General features: G+C 43.7%; 1 protein-coding gene across 1 annotated transcript in view; it reads right to left on the minus strand.

The window, feature by feature from the left end:
• RENBP (renin binding protein) overlaps positions 1–22368 on the minus strand; it is a 71192-nt gene extending 48824 nt beyond the window's left edge. Inside the window, exons 1-2 of the mRNA XM_078664594.1 lie at positions 22294–22368; positions 7709–7811 (exon numbers count right to left, since the gene is read on the minus strand). Coding sequence (XP_078520720.1) covers positions 7709–7809 — 101 coding nt within the window. The 5' untranslated portion in view covers positions 7810–7811; positions 22294–22368. The remainder of the gene's footprint in view (positions 1–7708; positions 7812–22293) is intronic.
• Positions 22369–25273: the final 2905 nt, after the last annotated feature.

Below are 25273 nucleotides of genomic sequence, written 5' to 3' on the forward strand. Positions count from 1 at the left end.
TCTGGTGTCTAACTAGTTAATGGACAATATAAGAATATTGTGACTAAGAACTTTGAGAGTGTTGCTATTTAATATATTTTTTTGCTCGGCAGAAAACCTTTTGAATTATTTAAATACCTGGGATCAGTGTATTAGCTAGGGAGATAGGTAACCTCCCTATTCTGCCTAGTAGCAAGAGGAGTTACGTGTCAATTGAATATAGCCTAAATTAATAGCTGTGCGCCCTATCACCTGTTGCCTTTCTCTATATACTGTTAATTAGGTTGGGCTGCCGCCATAGGCGTATAATAACTATGAATCGTGAGCAAGAAGCACTTGATCTATTTAAAAACCTAAGTATAGGCTCTTCTATTAATGTAGCAGTAGCCTCGACAACACACACCAAACAAGAGGGTCTTAGAGCCAAATTCGTCAAACTGGAAAGATTAAAAACTACAGAACTCAACAAATGGTGGGATGCTGTAACACTAAAGCAGTACCTAACCATTAACAGAATCCCGAGAGGATTAAGGTCATCTATTCTGCCAGCTTATGAAGATTTGGAACCAGACCTACTTGACAAATGGGAGCACGAACTAACTACTAGCTCATGCAACCTGATAAGAATTCTCATCGACAATGCTGAACGTAAAATAGCGAAACTACTGGTTGAAATTCAAACTGTTGAGGATGAGATTAAGCAATTAAACCTACCAGAGGCAACCATTAAAAATTATAACAAACTAGATGAGATACTGGCGAATTTACAGGCAGATATCAAGAGAAGGAAAGCTCGTAAGATCAAGAGGGATGAGCAAGATTATTTAACGGGGAGGGTATTTACCTTTGCCCGCAAATTCGACTATCTATTCCCAAAAGGGACAGGTAAAGTTAGAACTCCCACCCCTCTTAGCTCAGCTGTAAACACATCTACAAGCAGCTTATCTACAAATGAGGATAATACAGAAGCTCCCGCTGCTCCCACTGGAGATAATATCACCTCCAATATAAATTTTTTAGTGGAGGTCAGAAGAATCAGAAAAAGCAACCGGAATATAGGGGAGAGATTTGGCAACAACCAAACAGGAAGACAAGAAGGGGGAGACGTGGCAAACGCAGGAGAAGTAGCCCCAGGGATGAGAGAGAGACTGAGATCATGGAGGAAGTAACTTCAGGAACCAACGAAATTGAGGTAATCAACCTTTCATCTGTTAAGCTGTCTGAGAGTATGACTAGTATACTAACAAAAGGATTTGGATTCTGTCCCACTAAAAATATTGACTGGTATACCACTAAGATTGACCTGTATAAATTTGTACGGTTGTTGAAGCTTAAAAATTTTTTCTCTAATAAGGAGGATGTAGCTGTGAAAACTCTTAATAAACCAGTTTTGAGCGAATTAACTATCCAAGAACTGTATGATACTAGACTACTGCTCTCATTGACGGAATCAGAAGAGGATCCAGTAACTATGAATTCTCTTTTACATGATTTAGAAATAAATCCAAGTCTTTCAAGTAAGAGTGGCTTAAAAGAAAAATCTAAATGGACACCTCAGTTGTCCACGGGTAATGTGGTTGACGCCTTTTATAAATCGGTTAATCTTGAGATAGACAACCAGATTAAAAAAGAGCACCATCATAAAAGAATCTTTTTAGACAACTTAAGAATGGATGAAAGGGAAGCATTACGTAAACTTACAGACCACCCAGAACTAATAATACGTAGAGCTGACAAAGGTGGCAACATTGTTGTTATGAATCGTGATGACTATAATGGTGAAGTATTGTCACAATTGAGGGATAGTAGATACTATGAGAGGATTAAATCTAATCCCCTGGAAATGATCAAGACTAACATAAACACTAAACTGAAGGTCTGGTATGAAACAAGTTTATTAGATCACGATGAATACTTATTTCTCAAAATTGATTCCCCAAAAGCACCTTGTATGTACTGTCTGCCCAAGATACATAAAAACAAAGAGAAACCGCCAGGGAGACCGATAATCTCGGGCATAGGGGGACCTACTGAGAAACTCTCTGAATTTATAGATTCATATCTTAGACCTTATGTGCAGAATTTACCGTCACATATTGAGGACACGAAACATGTTCTCAATATAATGAATGATGTGATATGGGAGAATGACATGATTCTAGCAACTTTGGATGTAGTATCTCTTTATTCTAACATTGACCATGACAAAGGAATACAAGCCATAGAAACTTTCTTAAATGGCAGGCCAGTTGAATATCTGAATCATACATCCATGTTACTGGAAATGACCAAAATTGTACTTGAAAACAACTATTTTTTATTTGAATCTACCTGGTACAGACAAAAGATTGGGACAGCGATGGGTTCCAAATTTGCTCCGTCCTTCGCGAACCTCTTTATGGGGAGACTGGAGGCGGAGCTTATTTGGGGCCCCAAAGGCTGTCAATGGATTGATCATATTTACTACTGGGGTAGATTTATAGATGATTGCTTATTATTTTGGAGAGGTACACCAGAGGAACTAGATAGTTTCTTTCAATACTTGAATACAAATGATATGAACATGTCATTCACCACCCATTTCAGTAAAGAAAAACTGACCTTTTTAGATATTGAACTTTTTGTGGAGAATAACAAACTGGGCAGCCGCATGTTTCGTAAAGAGACCAGCTGCAACGCACTACTTAGAGCAGACAGTTGCCACCCGATTAGCCAAATAACATCAATCCCATATGGGGAAATGATCAGAGCAAGAAGGAACTGCTCTAAAGATGAAGATTTTCACCGAAATGTCATAGACATGACTAAGAGATTTGCTAATAGAGGATACTCAGATATTGTAATTACTAAAGCAGTTCGTAGAGTTAATAGGTTAAAGAGAGATGAAACCTTGAAATCTAAAAATAAATCTGAGGTCCCGTCTCATGATCAGAAACTCAGAATGATTACCAATTTTGGTAAGGGTAGTCACAAACTTTTTAATTTCATGAATAAATATTGGCAAATGCTTACTTCTGACAAAGACCTAAAACCTTTTTTAACAGAACGTCCAAGTATAACATACAGAAAGGGAATGTCACTTGCTAATATAGTGAGTCCAAGCTACCCCAAACCTGTTACACCAACAAGTCAAAGTGACTGGCTTCGGACATGTCCAAAGGGATTTTATCACTGTGGAAACTGCAGCTCATGCAGATGGGCAATGAGAAAAGTACAAACTTTTGAATATAACAATACTGGGACATTCCGTATCGAATCTTTTATTAATTGTGAAACATCATATGTTGTATATGTAATTGTCTGCCTATGTGGAAAAATATACGTAGGCAGCACTGTGAGGAAATTGAAAGACCGTATGATCGAACATTATCGGGCATTGAAGAATGGTGATACCAGGTATCCAATTTCCTCACACTTGATCCAAAATAATAATGACTCTGTAAGGCATAAATTTTCATACCATGGAATTGAGCAAGTGACATTAGATAGACGTGGAGGGAATAGACTACTGCACTTAAGACGTAGAGAGGCAAGATGGATTATGGTCCTTAGAGCAGTCGAAGATGGTCTTAACATTGATTCTGAGCTCCAGTATTACTTAGGAGACCATTAAGAATATGATAAAATTACTGTATAGAGGATATAACCTATTTATCATAACTGTAATCATGATATAATCAGATGTAATTTTACGAGATGTGATTATACTTCTGCTTATGCCTTTAATCCTCCATAGGTTGTTATGTTTAATTTCTTTAAAGAGTGAATGTAATGGAATGGTGTGCGATGCCGACAGCTTTGACACTGGGGGTCATCGCTACGCTAACCCCATAAGATCTTATTTTCACTTTCACCATTGAAATACATTGATAAACTCACCACTTCAATATGGTGGAATGAGGCTAAATATATTTAAGTAGGCTCTGTTCTCTACTGTCACGTAGACAGCACAACATCACCATATAGCCATATTGGTATTATGGCCAACTGAAAAGAATAATTTATTTTAGACCAGAGAGGGTCAGACCACTTATAAACAAAAAAAATTTTTTGAGCTCAAAATTTTCGTAAATCGCTTCAAAATATAATTAGTTATCATTGCAATCGCATATAATGATTGCAACACGGATTTGCCTATCCTGGGTACTGTTTTACAAGTAACGCGCTAAAATTACGCTATGCCTTACACAAGATGGCTGCCAAAATATACAATACAATAACATTCAGTATAAACTATATAATGTTAGAATTATATATAGGAGCACACTAATTTCGCTACTATTTGCATTAGAAAGCCACAATGAAAGGTATTATGCGGCTTAAACTGTTTGATTTTAGACATACATGTAGCGCCCTTAATCACGCTACTACTTACACAAGATGGCCGCACAATACATCGATACGCGGTACATACTTGCAAAATATTCACTTAAACAAGATGGCGCTCGTAACAAACGCCGGTACGCGAGCAGATGGGAAGAAGTAAGAGAAGATAGACACTCTTACTAGGTGAGTGTAAATGATTTCACCGATCGTTTATTTAATCGAGATACTTTGGCATACACAACGAATTTAAAGATAACTAATGTTGTTATAAATACTCTTTTATAGATTCTGATATACGATTAAGAAGTGGATAATAATACTAGAATCACAGATTTTGTTAGAGGTAAGGACTATTGCGAACATAGTTGCAAAAAACTGTTAAGCATTAAAATGGGTATAGGGGTGAATTATGATTTTAATTTACTCCCTTATAGCTTAAATAAAGTTACCGGTACCGCGTTTATAAGAGTAATAGGCGAACTCTGGACATTTGACTGGTAAGACCTATTCTAAGTTATGATTAATATTTATTTTGGGTAAACTGAGGACACATATATATAGTCATGTCCCTCTCTTTACAGAACCTGCATAATAAAATCGAAAATTAATTTTAAAGAAACGGAAGGAACATATTATTGAATTGAGAACTGAGACTTAGAGAAAGGTAAAAAACTTCATCTCAAAATGTAGGGAAATGGACTTTGAGCAGATATGCTAAATTCCAATAGAGTAATACAATTGCTTCTGGGGTTGATATGGCGGTGATCAACAGGACGAAGCGGGGGGCTCCATACCACTCCATAGATTAAGATAGATGAGAAAATAATCTTTGTAAGAAATTTTGTGAAAATGTATGTATAAGTGTACAAATTGCGTACAGAAGGCAAAAGATCCGAATGATTTTGATGTGTACTATTCTATGACACCGGGAAACACCAATTTATAAATTCGAGACACGAATGTATTGGGAATTCTATGCCTGTCTTTCACTTAGGTGGTGTTAGATTAATCAATATTAATATTTTCAAATTATTACAGTTGGTTGTAAATAGTTAAGTATACAAGGTTTTTATTTTATTTTATATATTCATTCTGGTTTGCAGCCCTGATGAAGTTGTTTTAAACAACGAAACACGTGTCGGCTGACCTGCTTATAATGCTGATCTGACTACTGGAAATTGATGAATTGAATCAAGAGAAGTGAAAAATAAATACGGACCAATCTATACTGGATTCTGGTGTCTAACTAGTTAATGGACAATATAAGAATATTGTGACTAAGAACTTTGAGAGTGTTGCTATTTAATATATTTTTTTGCTCGGCAGAAAACCTTTTGAAGGCATAGAAGATTCAGTGCATGAAGTACTGAATTTGTCATTCACACAGGGAAAAGGGAGAAAGATGATAACACAACTTTACCAAACTCCAGTAGACGAAGTGCAGGGTGGAGGAAGAAACAGGCAAGAGATGCAATGAAACTTGGCAAACCTGGCATTTGGTGCCATTGGCAGCAGGCTCCTAAGGAAACCTATAGTCCCCTACACTTTTTTTGCCCAGGTTTTCTTTAGAAAAGGTATGGAGACTGTCTGCCCAGGTGTCTTAAGGTTTCATCGCATTCACATGGTTTGGTCCCAGTGGCAGAAACTGTCATAGGTTAGGGGATGGTATCCGAGTTCGGCACTGTTCAACCGGTGACCAGCACAGTGGTGCAGTCAGTCAGACACCAGGATTAAGAGTAGAACTGGGCCCAGTTATTCCTAAAATATCAAGACGTTTGATGTCTGTAGGTGTTGGGCGAGTTACTCTATGTATGCCGGGCGAGGTCCTCCAGCATCTCCTTGATGATGAAATAGATCTGGGTAGCAGACTCCCTCCCTAGTCATCCTTCTTTTCCAGGGACCTCTGTCTCACACAAACAGGACATGCTTTATAATAAGGTCCTTCTGTTTGACATATATACTTTTGCCAGCAAGGCCAGTGCACCAATTTTGCCACAATAATGTCTGTGGCAATTTGCTCTCGCCCCCATACCAACAGTCGCCACATCTGATGCTTGTGGGAGCATTGAGCACACTGCAGTAATGGTACCATGCTTGGATGAAAATACTGCTCCTCCTCCTCAAATTAAGTATTCAAGTGGCACAAGCCCTGTTTCTCCTCCTCAAAGTATTCAAGTGGCCAGTGTTGGCTGGTAGGGAACAGGGGTTGGCGGGCGGGTAGGAATATAAAAACAAAAAAACACCTACCTTTTCCGACAGCCGCATCGCTCCTCCGCGTCTCTGCTCCGGAAGAAGCTGCAGGAAGCACCCGGCACACAGGCTCCCCTGAGCCAATCACAGCGCTACAATGCAGCATTGTGATTGGTCTGAGCGCCGTGAATTGGCGCTCAGATTGCAACAAGGAGCCTGTGCATTTTCCAGACTAGGCGGTCCATTACAGTCTGGTGGAAAATATGCAAAGTGCGCATGACTGTTTGGCTGTCCGAAAACGGCCGTCCAAGCAGTCATGCGCACTTAGTTTATACAGTCCCCTCCTCTTCCCACTATGAGCGCCCAGCCCCACCCCAACCCAGCCTGCAGCAACCAAAGATAAAAAGATAATAGCGTTGTTATTATTGTTTTCCTTTTTCCATTTTCACTGCTCTATGAGCAGTGGGGCGACGCTCCTCGCCTTAGCGGAGTAGCCGCCAGTGCACGCGACACGCTTTGCTCCTCCCCTTAGATGAAGTATTCAAGTGACACAGGCCTTGCTGCTCCTCCTCAAATTAAGTATTCAAGTGACACAGGCCTTAGTCCTTCTTCTTAAATGGAATATTCAAGTCTCACAAGGCTCGTCACATTTGTCGGCTCGTAGGAGTATTGCGCCAAAGCCCCGAAAGTGCCAGTATTTACAGCAGCACTGTCGCAAAAGTGCAAGAAGGAAATGATAGAGAGCATCTATGAGACGGGGTCACTACTAGTGACCTTGTGAGAAGTGGAACAGGGTCCTGTTCAACACAAGCTAGTACATTTCCAAAGACCTGCTCTGCAGAGCAGCCAAACAGAGCTAAAGGTTTCCCTTAGTGCACGCTCAACTCGCGTTAAAAGAACAAGCTTGTGCTAAATGTACTGCAGTTTAAAACCTTTTGCCTCTCTTGCCTGTGGGTCTCTGTCCTGCCAAATGATAATAATTTGAAGATTTAAATCTGGGGGATAGAAGGCAGGAATAAGATTTGTTCTGCTTTGCAGGAAATGACTATGAGACAATTTCCTTGTTTGTATCCCAGTGAACCACAGTGAGCCTCCTGAGACAAACCAACCAAGCACTTTCTGATGCATGGTACATGCACATATAATAAGCTTAAATATACTTTAGTGACAGATAAGCACAGAAAAGGTAACATGTTTTTTAAAAGAAGCCTACCCATGTTCTTGGTCATGGGAGTTCTTAGTCCAGAAGGCCATCACTCGATCGAGGTCGTCAGCGATCGCCTGCCTCCAACCCTGGAGCTGCGCGGTGTCCATCTCTCTAGACAAAAATGTAAAAAAGGCAGTAAATGTCTCACCTGCAGCTATTTCAGGGCTGGAACCCAGACAGAGCTGTAAATAGACAGACCCATGCCTGGGATCCAGACAAGGCCAGGAACCCTGACCAGCAGATCCCACACAAGGCCAGAGCCTGAACAGTGCCTGGAAGCTGCACACACCCTGAATCCACACACAGACACTGAATCCACACACAGACACTGAATCCACACACAGACACTGAATCCACACACAAACACTGAATCCACACACAGACACTGAATCCACTGAATCCACACACAGACACTGAATCCACACACAGACACTGAATCCACACACAGACACTGAATCCACACACAAACACTGAATCCACACACAGACACTGAATCCACTGAATCCACACAAAGACACTGAATCCACACACAGACACTGAATCCACACACAGACACTGAATCCACACAAAGACACTGAATCCACACACAGACACTGAATCCACACACAGACACTGAATCCACTGAATCCACACACAGACCCTGAATCCACACACAGACCCTGAATCCACACACAGACCCTGAATCCACACACAGACCCTGAATCCACACACAGACCCTGAATCCACACACAGACCCTGAATCCACACACAGACACTGAATCCACACACAGACACTGAATCCACACACAGACACTGAATCCACACACAGACACTGAATCCACACACAGACACTGAATCCACACACAGACACTGAATCCACACACGGACACTGAATCCACACACGGACACTGAATCCACACACGGACACTGAATCCACACACAGACACTGAATCCACACACAGACACTGAATCCACACACATACACTGAATCCACACACAAACACTGCATCCACACACAGACACTGAATCCACACACAGACACTGTATCCACACACAGACACTGTATCCACACACAGACACTGAATCCACACACAGACACTGAATCCACACACAGACACTGTATCCACACACAGACACTGTATCCACACACAGACACTGAATCCACACACAGACACTGAATCCACACACAGACACTGAATCCACACACAGACACTGTATCCACACACAGACACTGTATCCACACACAGACACTGAATCCACACACAGACACTGTATCCACACACAGACACTGAATCCACACACAGACACTGAATCCACACACAGACACTGAATCCACACACAGACACTGAATCCACACACAGACACTGTATCCACACACAGACACTGAATCCACACACAGACACTGAATCCACACACAGACACTGAATCCACACACAGACACTGAATCCACACACAGACACTGAATCCACACACAGACACTGAATCCACACACAGACACTGTATCCACACACAGACACTGAATCCACACACAGCTTGGGCACCACACAAGGCCTTCTACTTGGACAAGACCTGGAGCCAAGACCAGCTTCTATTTCCTACCACACTTTACTTTCCTTTCCATTCACAGTGGAGGGACCACTGTTTGGATATTTCCACTTTTTTATTCTAGAAGGAGTAATTTGGATTCTTCTCTCAGAAGCTGAGCACCTCAACATCTGTTTCTGGTGGGTTTTTAATTGGGCTATTAGTGAACTTGTGAACTATACCAGAGGAAATCAGTTAAAATCCAACCTACATTGAAGGCACTGTTTCAGCTCATGTTTCATGGACTTACAATCCTCACATTGTTAAGAAGCCAAACCAGGCTGCAGAGGGACTGAAGCCAGCTTCAGACAAGGTCAGGAACCCACTGTTGTGTCCTACATTTGAAGGCTTGTTATGTCATACTGTTATTTAATATTTTGTTATATGTATTTAATTCCATTGTCACAACTTAGTCTTTCATGGTACTTACCTGCCATGTACCGTATTTAATCCGGTGTTAAGTGACACGCTGGTCAGATGGAACGTGAAGTGTCTGCACGCCAAGATGACCCTACGCAAACCTTTCAGGATGACGCGCAACACAGGACCATGGCGGACATCTTTGTTTTTAATTAACGAGGCTAGTTTTGGAAGTCCTCCATATGTTTTGGTACTGAAGAGATACACCGTGAACTAACGACCCACACAATTACAAATGGATTAAAAAGGGCAGTACTTGCAACCAAAACAAATGGTACAGAAGGAATTGTATATCGGATATGTTATGATCTTTTAGTTAAAGGGATGTTTTGCTATTGTAAAAATCACTGGAGCGATAACCTGCATAGGGTAACTGTGCAATCATACGATGGCTGCGTCACAAAGCATACAATGGCCACCGACATCCTTCCTGCTTGCTTCAGGGAACCCAGTGGGAAATGCAAAATTAGGGATTAGGGCAGTGAGTCCCAACCTGCGGTCCAGGGACCCCTGGGGTTCCGCAAAGCCTCCTCAGGGGGTCCCGCGACTACTTAGAAAATTAAATAATATTGACAGATTAATTAAGTGTTTATAAATAAAGAAGCTAAATGTACAATTGACATTTTTGAAAACATACTGTAAATGTGATGGAATTTGGAAACTGGAGACTAAATATTAAATTAGTATCCTCAGATTGATTTGTGAGAACAGTGCAGGTGCATCAAACAGAATAGTGTAGGAGTGATGAGTGGTCTCAATTGAATTTACAAAAGCTCCAACTAATTCCACTAATGATTAATTGGGGCTCCTTGGAAGTCAGAAGGTTGAGAACTACTGGTTTAGGGCATTTGACAATTATTTAGTTGCAACTGAAGGAAAGGAATATGACCCAGACTGCAAAGGAGCACCATTATTTAATTCACCGACATGTGAAGGACAGAAGATGTTTGATCATTTGCAGATGAAGTTAATGGTGAATGAGGGATCTTAGCTAATACCAGAGAAGCAATAAATAGATTAGAACGGATCATTTTGGAAGAACACAGGGCCATATTACCAAGATGTGCGTTAAAAAACGCACATCGCACATTTCCCTATCGCCGGATTTTATCGCAGGATTTTATTGCCGCGTTAGCGCGTCATTATCAACGCGCAACACGTAGGCGATATTAAATCCAGAGATAGGGAACATTAGCGCGTGAAAACAAGCGTTGTTGTCACGCGCTAATGTGTGCCTTGATAATATGGGGGGGTGGATTCAGCTTTATGATCCACACCCCTGTGTAATCAATGCCTAACACCTGGTCAGAGCAGGCGTTGGGAGACCTGCGATAAACGAGTTTATCGTAGGTCTTTTCCTCCCAACGCCTGCCTTGGTAATAGGGTGTTACCACCTCCAACCACATTTATCATGTGGTTGGACGTGGGAACGCCCACTTTGCATGTCATTAGCGATGTTTCTCGCTGACATGCAAAATGGGCTTGAGGCAGGCGTTAGCATGCCCTTGTTAATAGGGCGCTGGAAGTATCGCCGCTTTCTCGGCACAATTCGCCGAAAAAGCGGCGATACTTCACCTTGGTAATATGGCCCACAGTGTCATTGTGAAGAAGCGATGTTTTCACAAGGAAACCATTGAGGAATGTTTAGAAAGAAGTAATATGTATTTTGGCTGCTTTCTGTGAATTTGAAAATGTGATCGATCAAGAAGTCTCCAACCTTTGTTATCATAAGAGCTACTTATGTTCAATGAAAATCATCCGGGGCTACTAGCCCATATGGCTGTTACCACAGTGACTACATTAGAAAAGATGACATTAATGGCCCCCACAGCAGGATCACCAGCAGTGTCCCTCTCGGTACATAAGGGAACGTTCCCAGTAGTAATGTCAAATAATTGCTTTATCAATTTGTAATGCCTCTACATGTCATAGGAGCCATATATGCAATTCAGCCTGGCACCTAAGGAAAATTGTGAGTAGTACGTCTACTCAATGCAGCATGAATTATCATGGAATTGGCTACTTAAATACATACATTTGGTCTCCAAACATCAACTTATTATTTCTGAAAATACACACATTTTAGTCTCAAATACATGTTTTTCATCTGTGGAAGTATTCTTAATGCAACCCAAAAAACGGTTTAATCACTGGGTTGAGCTGAACACAGGGGAGCTACTTACAGTTATCTGGAGAGTTACCAGATCTCCTGAGCTATTCATTGGAGAACCAGACAGATCAGTATATGAGAGAGAACAATGCTGTGCTTTGTTACTCTGAAAAAGTTCAGGAAAGACTGTTATGCAGCAGGAATCCAACGTGGGAGCAGACGGTAGACATTGCCAAAGGCTTTGAAAGATCAGATCTGTCATCAAGGGTATTTTGTGGAGAGTGTGGTGGGTAGATGAGTGTTAATGCTTTAGTTATGGACAGGAGGGCGATAAGAATAAACAAACTAGTCGATCACAAGCCCAATGTTATGGATGTGGTTATAGAACATATTTAAGGAGTAATAGCAACTGTGCAGTTATAGGGAAACGATTAAGGAAATGCAACAAAGGGTCACTTTTCAGGGAACGAGAGGGGGCTGACGGACTAGTGCCCTTGAGACGTGTCCTCGAGAAACTATGAGAAGCATGCCAATGTTCGAATAAGTTGCTATTTACGATGTTTCAAGTTTATTTTATTTAGCAGAGTTACTTAAAACCATTGCTACAGATATCTCATTGCAAGTGCAAAAATTAAAAATCTATTAAAAGACATGATAGTATTTACAGTCCGTTAAAAGAGCAAGCGATTATTCTAACAGCGATATTTACGATGTATGTTGAGGAAGCAGGAGTTATTGCCTCAACGGAAGGGTCGTATTTTGAAGATAATGGCTTCCTCAAGCTTATCTATCACCATCATTTCTGACAAAACCTTTAAAAAGCGACTCTAACTGTAGATTGCATGTCTCTAATGTCAGAGTTATGACTTTTGGAAAGTTAAATATCAACAGTTTCGGCTATGTTGAAGACTGCTTGAGGTTTAATGACAGCGTGATCTACATCCATCCATCATACATAAAAAATTAAGGGCTATGATGGGTGGGATGGGGAATTAGGAATTGTTTGTCGCGGTACCGCCACACCAGCTGTGCTTCTGGAGTGAGAGACTGCAGATGTGAATTATTTTATTAAAATGGAGCAGCGTGATGGCAGACAGAACTGGCTAAGTGAATAGTTTTGATCACAAAAGAATACTTATGCAAAATAATGTCCCACTTGAGCTTAAAGTTAAAAGTTTTCGACTCAATGCGTCGGTTGACTTCAAAGCATTACTGGGTGCTATGTGTATAGAGAAAGTTTATAAATCAGTGGATGCAGCAGAGTCTGTTTCTGCAGTGACTATCACTAAAATAAAAATCCATTTGTGTGTGAATCTGAGGTCCTCAAATAGGAACACTGAGGTTGTTTGTCCCCCACTTCTGAAAACTGATGCGACGCTGACGATGGGGGTTGAAGCTAAGTTTTTCTCTAGTGCAGATGTTCTACCTTATCACTGGGCTGCTGCAGAGACAGAATCCCAATTGTGCCCAGTCTGCCATGCCAAAGGGATCCCAGACTTCTGTTTAACTTTTGGGTTAGCATCTGCAACAAGCGTGTTTGAAATGTTTCATCTATGTCTTATTTAAAGACAATCCAGCGCCCAGATGTTTCAAGACAATATATTAAATTATGCAACAGTGATGGGTGTACATTACTTTTGGACAAGGTTTTAAGTGTGTTGCAAGAAAGAGGTATTGTTGGTTAGCAAAGACAAATGCAGGTTTTAACTACCAGCATGGAGCAGCTCGAACACAGTCATAGTTTTGATGGATTTAAAGCTATTGTAGAGGCATCCACTCCATCGCATGAGTACCAGCCATGATCACTTATTGCTTTAAACGAATACTGTGTGAGGTTTGCGATTGGCTATGCAATGGTTACTGAACGACTCAAGAATGTTAATAAAGAGAATAACGTGTGTCGTGTGACAACCAGAAAACAGTTTTGAAAGAACTCAAAGACATTATAGTAAAAGCCCCTGCACTGCAAGCATTTGAGACTGGATATTGGTGCGTGGTCACCGTGTCCACTAGAGCCGTAGGTTTATGTAGTAGGCTCATATATAATAAAAGAAGTATCCAGTCAGGTAGAAGATAAAATAAAGCATTTAGTCCAGGAGTAAGATAGCCCACGACATCCTTCTAGTCTTCCAGCTTTGAAAATGACATAAAGAATCTCAGACTTAGAATGCCACAGGAAACCTAAGAATGTTTTAACATAACAAATTCCTTAAAGCTATATCAGATAAATATACAAGTAAGTATATACATACCACAGTTTACAGTGACGCGCCAGTGGGTGTAAGGGAAACACAGGAGCATTGCTTCTATTTCACGTACAATACAAGAAGCAGAGAAACACTAAAGTACAATAGAAAAAGTGGCATTAGTGTGTTCTTGGCTTATTGACAAATCAAAAATGTATCTATGGAGAACTCAGTTTATGCTACGTACTGACGGTAACCCACTGATATATGTTATGGGCAAAAATGGCGAGGTCATAGCTTCAGCAAGGAGTGTGTGTTTGACATCCGGTCCAGGAGCATATTTAGAAATCAAACATACACCTGGGGGCAGCAATCAGAACCGATAGTTTGTCACGTTTACCTCTTCAAGAGGATTTTTTATGCAGAAAATGTGTTGATATGTCATAAAGAGGGTGGATTGCGGAAATTACAAAGATTTAGCGAGGTTAGTTTGAGTGAAGTCAGACATAAGTTTGTTCCTTTAATAGAGCTGCAAAAAAGTGTTATTTTGCTAGCCCGTGAACGATACATTTGTTTTACCACTAGCAAGAAAATGATCTGGTAATATTTTTGGGTGGCCAAGATTTGACCTCCAAGTTGAGATTTTGTGAATGTTTGCATAAAATGTGTCCTCTCAAGCAAGCACAGCGAAGAATACAGCACTAGAATCTGTTCCATGCCCAATGGTCCAAGGGCGGAGAGAGCCATCACGTTCGCGGTCCACTGGGTGCTCTAACTGAAGATCTGAAATACTCGATTGTGGACTAACAGAGGGGAAGCGAACTGCTATTGATTGTGGGAAGGGTGTGCTCTCATTTATCAGATAAAAATGTGAAGTTACCATAATACTCCACATCTGCCATTGGAGAAACACTGTTCAGTCTACAGTCAGAGAAGGGAGTGGATTGCCATGGTGATCTCAGGGTGGCTTTATGACGTAACTGGTGTTGAAGAGAGTAAAATCAGTGGTGTATTTGTGAAAGAAAATGTAGGTTTGACTCGAAGCAGAATGAAAACCTATTATAAGAAGTAACTTGGTGCAAGAGAAGTTGATGTGAAAGTTGGTGATTGGGTTTCATTAGAAAATGTTCCAGAGTTGGTACGTGGTGTTTGAGACTTGATGGAGCTGTTTTAGTCTCAAGGTCTCAAGCAGCGCTGAAGGGTGGAAGGTGGTGGTGGAAGAGAAATTTGGAGATGGTGAGTGGTAGGTGCTTGGTTGTCACCAGCATGGATTGCGCGGCAGTCTTTTGGGAGTGCGCTAACAAGGAAACTGCCAGAATGGCTACCAGCGAGTGTGTATAACAGACTGGCTCTCATGAAGGTTCAACTGGTGAGCTTAAATCTTTCCACAGAGGAGGACACCTAGAAGGCTCCGACAGAAGAATTGTCGCTGGTACTTCTGATGGCGGTGCGTCTGCTGGTGTTATGGCATAATTCCAGGGTTAGCTATGAAATTAGCATTTATGAAAAGTTCTTGTAATAGTAATTGTATAAATATTTGGTATTAATGTTGGCTTTTTAGTTATTTTAAGTTTGAAATGATTGAAATTCGTCTTTTTTTGTTTGATTAAAGCGGCGAAGATGTTTTGTATATTACAAACGAAGGTTTATCATGTCATACTGTTTGGTTAACATCCTCATGCTTATGTAACTCTGTTGTGAAAGGGATTTAGTATGTGTGTTCTGTGGGCAAAGTTTCTCTTTGATGATACCAACCTAGTTGCGGGGTGAAATATTGCTTTTAGGTGAACACCGGTTGCTCGAGGTGTTCAGGCGAGCAGGACTTTGCCGAGTCCAGTCGAGAGATCACTGGTGCATGAGCTCTGAGTTAAGTAGTTGTTGTGTGAGTTTGTGCTCTCTTTTCAAGGGAGTGGAGGTAGTCATTGGCTGATTATTTAACATGAGCGGTGAGCAACTGTCTGTTGATTAGAATGTCACTCACTCCTCTGTCCAACTCACGGGTGTCCCCAGCTTCAGTCTGGATTGAGTTGTGGGTGCAGCTCCTCAGGAATCCTTGTTATCACCAAAATAAACTTAGATCTTTGTTTTTTCAAGAGTCTGGATCACATTTCTGCTGGTGGTGTCCACAAGAAGAGGTGCAACTGGGATGATGCCTTTGGGTGGTCAATAATGCAGCCATACAATTTCCTTAAACTTCATATAGCTTTGGAAACCCTCAGGGGAGAGGAATTGGCCTCACGGCTAGGGCGGTCGACCTCGAATCTGGGGAACTGGGTTCGAGTCTCGGCAATGACACCGAACATCCTGTGATTCTGAGCAAATCACTTAATCTCCCCGTGCCTAACAAAAATGAATGTGTCCCCATGTAATGCAACTGGTGCTATGTAAAGCGCTCTGATACCCGATTCGGGTCAAGTTCGTGCTATATAAAACTCTGTAAAATAAAAATAAATAAAAAATAAGGTGCCTGGAGCCAACAAACATTAGACCCCTCACTCAGGCTGGAGAACATTGCTAAAGTTGGACCTCACTCAAACATCACCCGTCATGAGGTCTGTCAGCAACCGCACAAGGTCTGGAATCTAGTAAGTCGCTGAATCCATAGAAAGCCTGTGGCCCACACAAGTCATGGGATTACTGCAAGGTCAGAAAATAGCCCAAAGCCTAAAGATAGAGACAAGAACCTGGGAAGCACAAGACTCTCCGAGCAGGTGGAAAATGGCAGGCATCATCACAGCCCCTGCTCTATGCTAACCTCATTCTGGAACTGCTATGGGGTCACTGGTGCTGACACTAATGGGTTTCACTTGAAAGTGACCTTTACAACCAGTAGATTATGTGCAAGCAGAGTAGATTAGTTGAAATCAAGCCCTCTTGCACATCCTCTGCTTTCATTCTGACCGATAAGTCACCAAAGAAATGGTGTTGCCTGAAGATAGTTTTATTGCAGATTTAAGCCAAACCCTCTTCCCCTTTTGCTTCGGTATGAGGTTTCTCAAGACAGTTGACAAAATAAAATGTTGCAAAAACTGTCTCAAATACTAACATAAAATCTTGAAGAAAAGTGGAACCAGAAAAACTACACAACAAAAACTAAATATACGTACAGCTAAATGCAAGAAGAAAAGGCAAATATAGTTAAGCGAAGTTGCAAGTATTTTAATAAGGTTGCATCAAACTTGCTAGTGGTATTAATAGTGCTTTTACTGCTGAAGGGAACAATCGTTTGCTGTAGCAGGGCAAGAAATAGGAGCTAGTGATGGGCAGGCTCACAGAATAAATTGTTCTGACCAAAATGCAAAGTTTGTTAACTTAGATAGAAAATATAAATGAAAATATTTAGACGTTATGCAGTAGCAAATATTTCCTTGGATATGGGAGGTGGTGGAAGCGGAAGGAAAGATTATGTTACACCTGTTTACCGGTCACTAGATTATCATTCATTCTGAGGTCCTCATGGAAATCGGCTATGAGTGGGCAGTGCATATGTGGGATGTATTGTCAGGGTGAGCGCCATCTTGAAAATATACCTTTAAGAGAATACAAAGTTGTGCTGGTGCACAAGAGAGGGTGGTATATGGTAAAATACATATAACTGAAATTAGGTCAAAGTTGTAGGCTGAGACACCAGATATAGATTTTCATTTTGCGTTGGACCCCAAACTCAGGAAGCAGTGATAGCTGCAGAAGGCAACAATGAGGCAACAGTAACTGAGTCCATGTGTCAAAGCTATCCCTTCGTGGTCGCCAAATGTAGAGATCACACTTCAAGGATGTCTTTATGATTCCTATTTCTCTTCTACGTTGGATTGCCAGCTTCTCAGTCAATGGGTGAACCAACAAGACATATGAGGCTAAGCCCTGATGCCTAGTACCCTACGCTTCCCCCCACGACTCCTGCAATTCAGTCCCCATCGCTCAGAGAAAAAACTCACCAGACTCAATGCCGAAGTACCCCAACAAGAGCCATAATGCCCTACCTGTCTCGCCCTCCTACTATCACCTCATCAACAATACACTCAAGTTACTCTCCAATATACTCTGCCTCTAACCACACAGACCACCTTAATCTCACCTTCCCAACCCTGGATAATCCCCTCTGTCTGTACACTGAAATCACGCGTGTGCCTCACACTCAACAAGTGGAAGGCAACATGGGCCCCAGGTATGGCTATAAGAGGCCCCCAGAGTGACTTCACTACAGTGCTCAATATTTGAAAGTAAATTACTTTTAAAACCTTAACACTTCTTAAATCTGACTCCCCCAGGGCCTACTCTGCACCCCCACTGATTCAAAACTGATGTAGTCCTTCCATCCATACTAATATTATAAAGGGAGAGCCCAAACCTTTGAGGCGGGTAATCCAGTAACAACAGCACCAATCACAACACCCAATACAGCGTTGGAAAGGGCAGTTGCAGCAGAAGGACATAGGCTATGCAGACGGCCACCATATATATATTTTTTTTTGGCAGAGTTTTATATAGCGCGAACATGACCCAAACTGAATCAGGTATCAGAGCGCTTTACATAGCACCAGTTACGTTACATGAGGACACACATTCATTTTTGTTAGGCACGGGGAGATTAAGTGATTTGCCCAGAATCACAGGATGTTTGGCGTCGTTACCAAGACTCGAACCCAGATCCCCAGGTCCGAGGTCGAGCGCCTTAGCCATTAGGCCAACTCCTCTATACATTTAAAAGGTAAAAGAACCGTGCCAGCAAAGTTGTCCCTTGTGGGCGTGTCTGCATTGTGCTGTGGGCCTGGGATGGGGGCGTGACTAACGCTGGGGGCGTGTGGTACGGCCATCACATCGTGGGCTGTGGGCGTGTGCTGGGGGGCGTGACAAACGCTGGGGGCATGTGTCCGCCCTTCACGCCATGTGAGTCGTACATACAATCGCCAATTAGGTTGCTGCTCAGCATCAAGGGGCACGCTGGGGGCGTGAGAAACGCTGGGGAGCGCGTGTCCGGCCTTCATGCCAGGTGAACGCAATTGCGCCGCATCAAGGGGCACGCTGGGGGCTTGAGAAACGCTGGGGGCGTGTGCTACGTTCCGTCCTTCATGCCATGTGGGTCGTACATTAAATCAGAAGATCGTCTGATGTGGCCGTGTGCTGGGGGCGTGACAAACGCGTTCACCTGGAGGCCTGGTAAGTAACGTTACTGCAGCCTTTCCTGCGCGCCGTTACTGAACTCTCTTATTCAACGAAATTACACGCACCTGCTACCATCAACCAGGGTTCTAGCCGGGCTCAGGCGGCGGATCAGTACACTAATTACAACCGCCTGATAACATCAACTAGGGCTGCACCTGGGCCTCAAGCGGGGGAACACGTGCCTGCTAACATCAAACAGGCCTGCATCTGGGCCTCAAGCAGAGAACACGCAAATGAGCGTGTCTGCAGGGACAATTACTGCAGCCTCTCCTACTCGCTGTCACTCAACTCTCTCATTAAACTGATTTACCCGCGGCTGATAACTCTCTCATTCAACGACATTACATGCGCCTGCTAACATCAACCGGGGCTGTAGCCGGGCTCAGGCGGCGGATCACTACACCAATTACACACGCCTGCTAACATCAACCAGGGCTGCAGCTGGGCCTTCTCCGTCCCTATTCTAATGAAACAAAAAATGTTGTCTACCGCGAGATTTTAAAATAAATTGCCCTTGCCAAATACACACATTACACACATTCTATTTCATACCCGGACAACGTCGGGACAGACTGCTAGTTCTACTATAAATTAAAAAACACAATACTGAACACCCACTCAAACCACCATCCTTCCTATCAAATACCATCCTTTTCCAAAGCACTGTTTCCATTCAGCACCTCTGGGCCTCTGCCTACCTTTGTCCCTAATCCTCTTCGGCCTCCTGGTTATTACTGAACTCTCTGCCAAGTCCCAGGGGTGCCCCAAGACTCCACCTGCAGCCTTCTGCTCACTATCCACCACCGCTACAGAGGACATCAGTTCCTGCTCTAGATTCGTGAACCCCACCACATGGAATACACTCAGATCTTCTTGGTTCCATCCTTCGCTCGCCATCTTTATGACGACATCTTGGGTTGTCTGCCCACCATCTGATACTATATGGCCCTTCCTCCCTCATGCTGAGATCTGTGTAAACAAATACTTGACTTTCTAGGACCAAGTGCCATCCCTACCTCCCCTTGAGTCCCACGAGCACGCTGGCACCACCGCCATCTGCACGCAACTTTGAGGTGCCCTTCTTTTCCCTAAGGAGTCGTGAGGAAGCCATTTGTTCCACTGCCATGGACTAGAGGCTCCAAATATTAAACACGTGCCAGATCTCTCCGCTCTCCCCTCACACTCGGCCAAAGTCCTACTCACTCACATGAGCAAACTTGTTTACTGCAACAGTTCCTGGTTTCCTTCCCTCATTGCACGTTCTCCATCTTCGATAAGGAAATCGATAACCCACCCAGACAACCACTTCTTACTGAAAACCAGGAGGTTGGCCAGCTCTGGACAAAGGGCAGACTTCAGTCCAAACAGGTGCCATGGGATATAACGCACTTCTAAGTCTAAGACGGGATATCTGTTTCTGAAGGAGTACCCTACGCCGAACTCTACTTTAAGTTCAACCTAAGGACCTCATTCTGAAATTGACAACATTCTTGATGCAGTAAATTTGCACTCAAACCTCCTGATATAAAAGGGATTGGGATTTTCAGGTTGGGAATTTAGCACGGTATTCCAAGCATTTGGTTAAGTGCTAGGGAATTTCATGGAAAGCTGGAGTTACTGCACCACTTTTTTTTACGGGGAATTCCCGCTTACTGGGAAAAATTCAGATAGGCTTAAACCTGTGAAAGGTGTCCTCGTATGCGGAAATGCGAAATAAGCATGTTACTTGGAAACTATAATTTCCACCCAAATACGTATTTCAGTATACCTTGAAATCAGGGCCACATTTTGGAGGTGATACAGAGCAGTGAACGTTATTACCTCTTTATGGTACAAACCACAGAATGAGCATGGGCCTCTAAACTAGGGTCGGTGTGATATTTGTGAGCCCCCCCCCTCTAGTGTGCCTTCCACCTTCTCCCACTCTGCCAATCACTTACCATGCCCAAGGTGCTCCCCTCCATCCAAAGGTGAAGGTTCCAGAGGCTGTACGTATCTAGCCGCACCTGTCGGTGGTATCACCTGTCTTACCTGGCTTCTGTGCCCAGCCATCACTTCTCTTACCCAGCTCTTCGGGCATCTCGTGATTGTCCTGCCACCTAAGTCTGGTGCCACCCACCTCTAGGGCCACCTGGCCCTTGTGACATGTGGCTCCTGTGTTATGAGTTTGTATGCCCTGTGTACCTGGCTCTGGTCATACCTGTTGCGTGTCACCTGGCTCTTGTGAAATGTGGCTCCTGTGTCATAAATCTGTGTGTCCTGTGCACCTGGCACCACCTGTTGTGTGCACCTGGCCCTTGTGACATGTGGCTCTTGTTTTCTGAGTCTGTGTGTCCTGTGTACCTGGTTCTGGTCCCACCTGTTGCGTGTCACCTGGTTCTGATGTCACCGGGCTCTTGTGACATGTTGCACCTGTGTTAAGGGTCTGTGTGTCCTGTGCAGCTGACACCACCTGCACCTGGCTCTTGTGACACGTGGCTCCTGTTTTACAAGCCTGTGTGTCCTGTGAGCCTCGCACTGGCATCACCTGTTGTGTGTCACCTGATTCTGATGTCACCTGGCTCTTGTGACATGCGGCTCCTGTGCTACACGTCTGTGTGTCCTGTGCACCTGGCACCACCTGTTGTGTGTCACCTGCCTCTTGTAACACGTGGCTCCTGTGTTTCAAGTCTGTGTGTCCTGTGTACCTGACTCTCCTAACACCTGTTGTGTGTCGCCTGGTTCTGAGGTCACCTGGCTCTTGTAACACGTGACTCGTGTGTAATGAGTTTGTGTGTCTGCCTCTCCTACCACCAGTTGTGTGTCGCCTGGCTCTTGTTACATGTTGCTGCTGTGTTACAAGTTTGTGTGTTTTGTGTACCTTGCTCGGGTACCACCGGTTGTGTGTCACCTGGTTCTGACGTCAGCTGGCTGTGGTATCTCTGTCCGATGTGTCTGCATCTCTACTACAGAGCGTCTGTCCCTTTAAGTTTGCAGTCTGCCACTTCTGTTGTGTGGGTCCTTTCTGGGACGGGGGGATGGGTGTCTCTGCGTGCGTCACTCTCTCCTGCTTGTGTGATGTTTGTCTGTCTGTCTGTCTGTCTGTCTCTGTTTTGTGTGTAACTCTTAACATGTTTTCCCTGACTCCAGAGCTGCCTGTCTCCTCTTACCAGCCGTCCCTCTGTCCTCCTCTCCTGCCAGCGGTCCTTCCTCTCCAGATGCCCGGGGACTCTCGGCTCCAGGCTGCGCTCCCTCCGCTCCGGGTCATGTGACCGACGACTGCGCAGCTGACTCAGCACCTCACAGGACGCCCGGGGGCAGTGATGTGTGTGCAGAGCTCTGCAGGAAAACACACCTCCCCTCTCCAGCTGTGCCTGTTTTCCTCACTTTAGACTCATTTCCTCTGGGATCCAATATTGCACGTGACTCCTTGCACCGTAGAACTCAGAGCTGAGCGTGCGTCTTCCTTCTGGTGCATTATGGTACTTGTAGTTTCTAGAGACGCAGGGGGGCAGTGGTGGGTGTGCAGAGCCCTGCAAGAAAGCCCGCCGCCATCTGTGCCTGTTTGCCTGGGTTTACACTAATTTCCTCTGGGTCCGCTGTCCTACAGTGCAAGGAGTAACCAGCACTCTTGAAGTCAGTGCTGCCTTTCCGGTGCATTATGGTACTTGTAGTTTCAAGAGCCACCAAGGGTACTGATGTGTGTGCAGAGCTCTGCAGGAAAGCCCCGCTCCTACTGTGCTTTTTCCCCCCTAGGTTTAGACTCATTTCCTCTGTGCCTTATGTCTAAGAGTGCTCATGTCTCAGTGCACCGTAGAAATCAGAGCTAAGCGTTATGTATGTCTTCCTGGTGCATTCTGGTACTTGTAGTTTCCAGAGCTGCTGAGGCAGTGGAGTGTTTGCACAGTTTTCCAGAGACCAGTTTAGACTCTGGCGTCTCCTCTCCAGTGCGCATCGCTCCCTGCACCGTTGAAAGCAGAATTAAGCATTTGTCTTCCTTCCCTGTGCATCATGGTACTTGTAGTCCAGTGTTCCATTTTTCAGGGACTGCTGCTGGTGGCAGCGAACAGTCTGATTTTAGTAGTCTTAGACAACCTTAGAAAGCTCTCTAAGTGGTAGCTGTGGAGAGCAGCCTTCAGGCTTAGTCCAGAAGGAGTGAGAAGCAGCTTGTTTTACCAGAACTAATCATATAGGGCCTGATGTAGGAAGGCTATTACCGGTCGGTAACGGCCGAAATCGGCCGTTACCGACCGGTAATAGACTTTTCCTATGTAGGAGGCACATTTACTGATTCGGTATTTACCGAATCATCATTTACCGATTCGGTATTCTCCGAATCATCATTTACCGATTCAGTATTCTCCGAATCATCATTTACCGATTCGGTATTTACCGAATCATCATTTACCGATTCAGTATTCTCCAAATCGGTAAATGAAAGGTAGGAAGCACTTCAAAGAGTGCTTCTGGGCTTTAAGGATTCGTTATTTACCACCAACTATTAGTTGGTGGTAAATAACGAATTCCTATGTAAATGCAAATCTGTGCATTCACACCTGTGCCATGTGACAGACATGCTTGCCCTTAGGGCATGTATGTGTGCCACATGTGCACACAAGCACTAATCATGGGTGCAACAGGGTGTCAAAGTGACACCCTGCCACCCTTGACTTTTTCCCAATTTTACCGAATCGGTAATTACCGATTCGGTAATTGACATTCATTCCTGTGGGCCTTCAGGCCCATAGGAATGAATGGCAAATACCGAATAGATAATTACCGATTCGGTAAATACAGAATCTTAATGATTCAGTATTTTTTACCGAAAAATTATCTACATAGCATTTACCGATTTGAAAATACCGAATTGGTTAAATTCGGTAATTTCGAATCGGTAAATGTCTATTACCTACATCTAGCCCCTAGTGTAGGTTAAACGAAAAAGAACCACACAATGTAGTTATAAAAATAGTTATTTATTATACACACTCACTAACATATTAATATATCTCCTACCCGGAGATATAAACACAATTCACACAATATTTCAAAAGGAGAACAGGTGATTAGCACAAATACACAGTGGTCTCCAGGGGGAGACAAAACCATATACTAATAAAGTGGAATGCGAACTGCGACCGAAGTTGAGACTTGACCCAGAATACTCAGAGGAGCTGGGGACGCAAAGAACCACCCATGGTAAGTACCCAAGAACCCCACAGAGGCTGTGTGCAGAGTGGAAACACAGCTGCATACTCAATGCAAGTCAACGGGGAAGTCGGGGTTGCAGTTTTCAAGAAGAAGGACGTTTCCCAGAGGACCCTGAAGAAGCCCAGTGGAAGATGGAAGATTGGGGAGTCACCCCACCCGTGGATGCCCCAGGAACCAGGATACCTACACCAGGGAAGCTGGGTGCATAGGTGCGAAGTGACATCGAGAACCGCCGTAGACCACAATGGAGGACTTCAGTAAAGATGCCGCTGGCAAAGAAGGTGAAAGAGTCAGGTGGCATCCAAGGGGGAATTCTTGAAGAGGAGAACCTGCAAGCCGAGGGGACAGAGTTTATGCCACTCGGGAGTGACCAGAAGGTACGGAAGACGAATGACCACCGATGTCGGAAGATGCAGGAGAGTTGACGGGGACATTGTCACTGCAGCTGTGAGGACCAGGCGATGCTGTGGAAGACCAGGAGCCGTTCATGAGTTGTCCCATGTCGGAAGTCGAGAACCAGGGTGTCGGTGTCCGGCGGGAGCACCAATAAGCCTTGGCAGCAGCAACGAATGAAGAAAGCGAAGAAGGTGCAGTGTCGGGACCAGCAAGGTCCAAACGATTCACAAAAGGCAAGTAAGTCAGAACAGGCCCGAGCAAACAGGGGAGCCCGCTGGAGCCAACGAAGACCCCCAATAGGACCCACAGGCTGAAGGCACAGAAGTCGCAAGAGGCCCTCGAGCAGCTACCAAAGATGCAGGCCCACGGTGCAGAGGATGCGGTGAGGACGAAGATCTTAACAGGAAGAGATGATGTAGGCTGGAGCTCCTTGGAGCCCAAATATCTCTGGAGAAGAGAGTCAACAAGTCTTGGCAATGGTAAATCAGCCCGGTGCACAGGCGATGCTGTTCCAGTAGGTCTTATGAAGGATACTGGCCTCAA

The sequence above is a fragment of the Lissotriton helveticus genome, chromosome 10 (assembly GCF_964261635.1).
Source record: "Lissotriton helveticus chromosome 10, aLisHel1.1, whole genome shotgun sequence".
Taxonomy (NCBI): domain Eukaryota; kingdom Metazoa; phylum Chordata; class Amphibia; order Caudata; family Salamandridae; genus Lissotriton; species Lissotriton helveticus.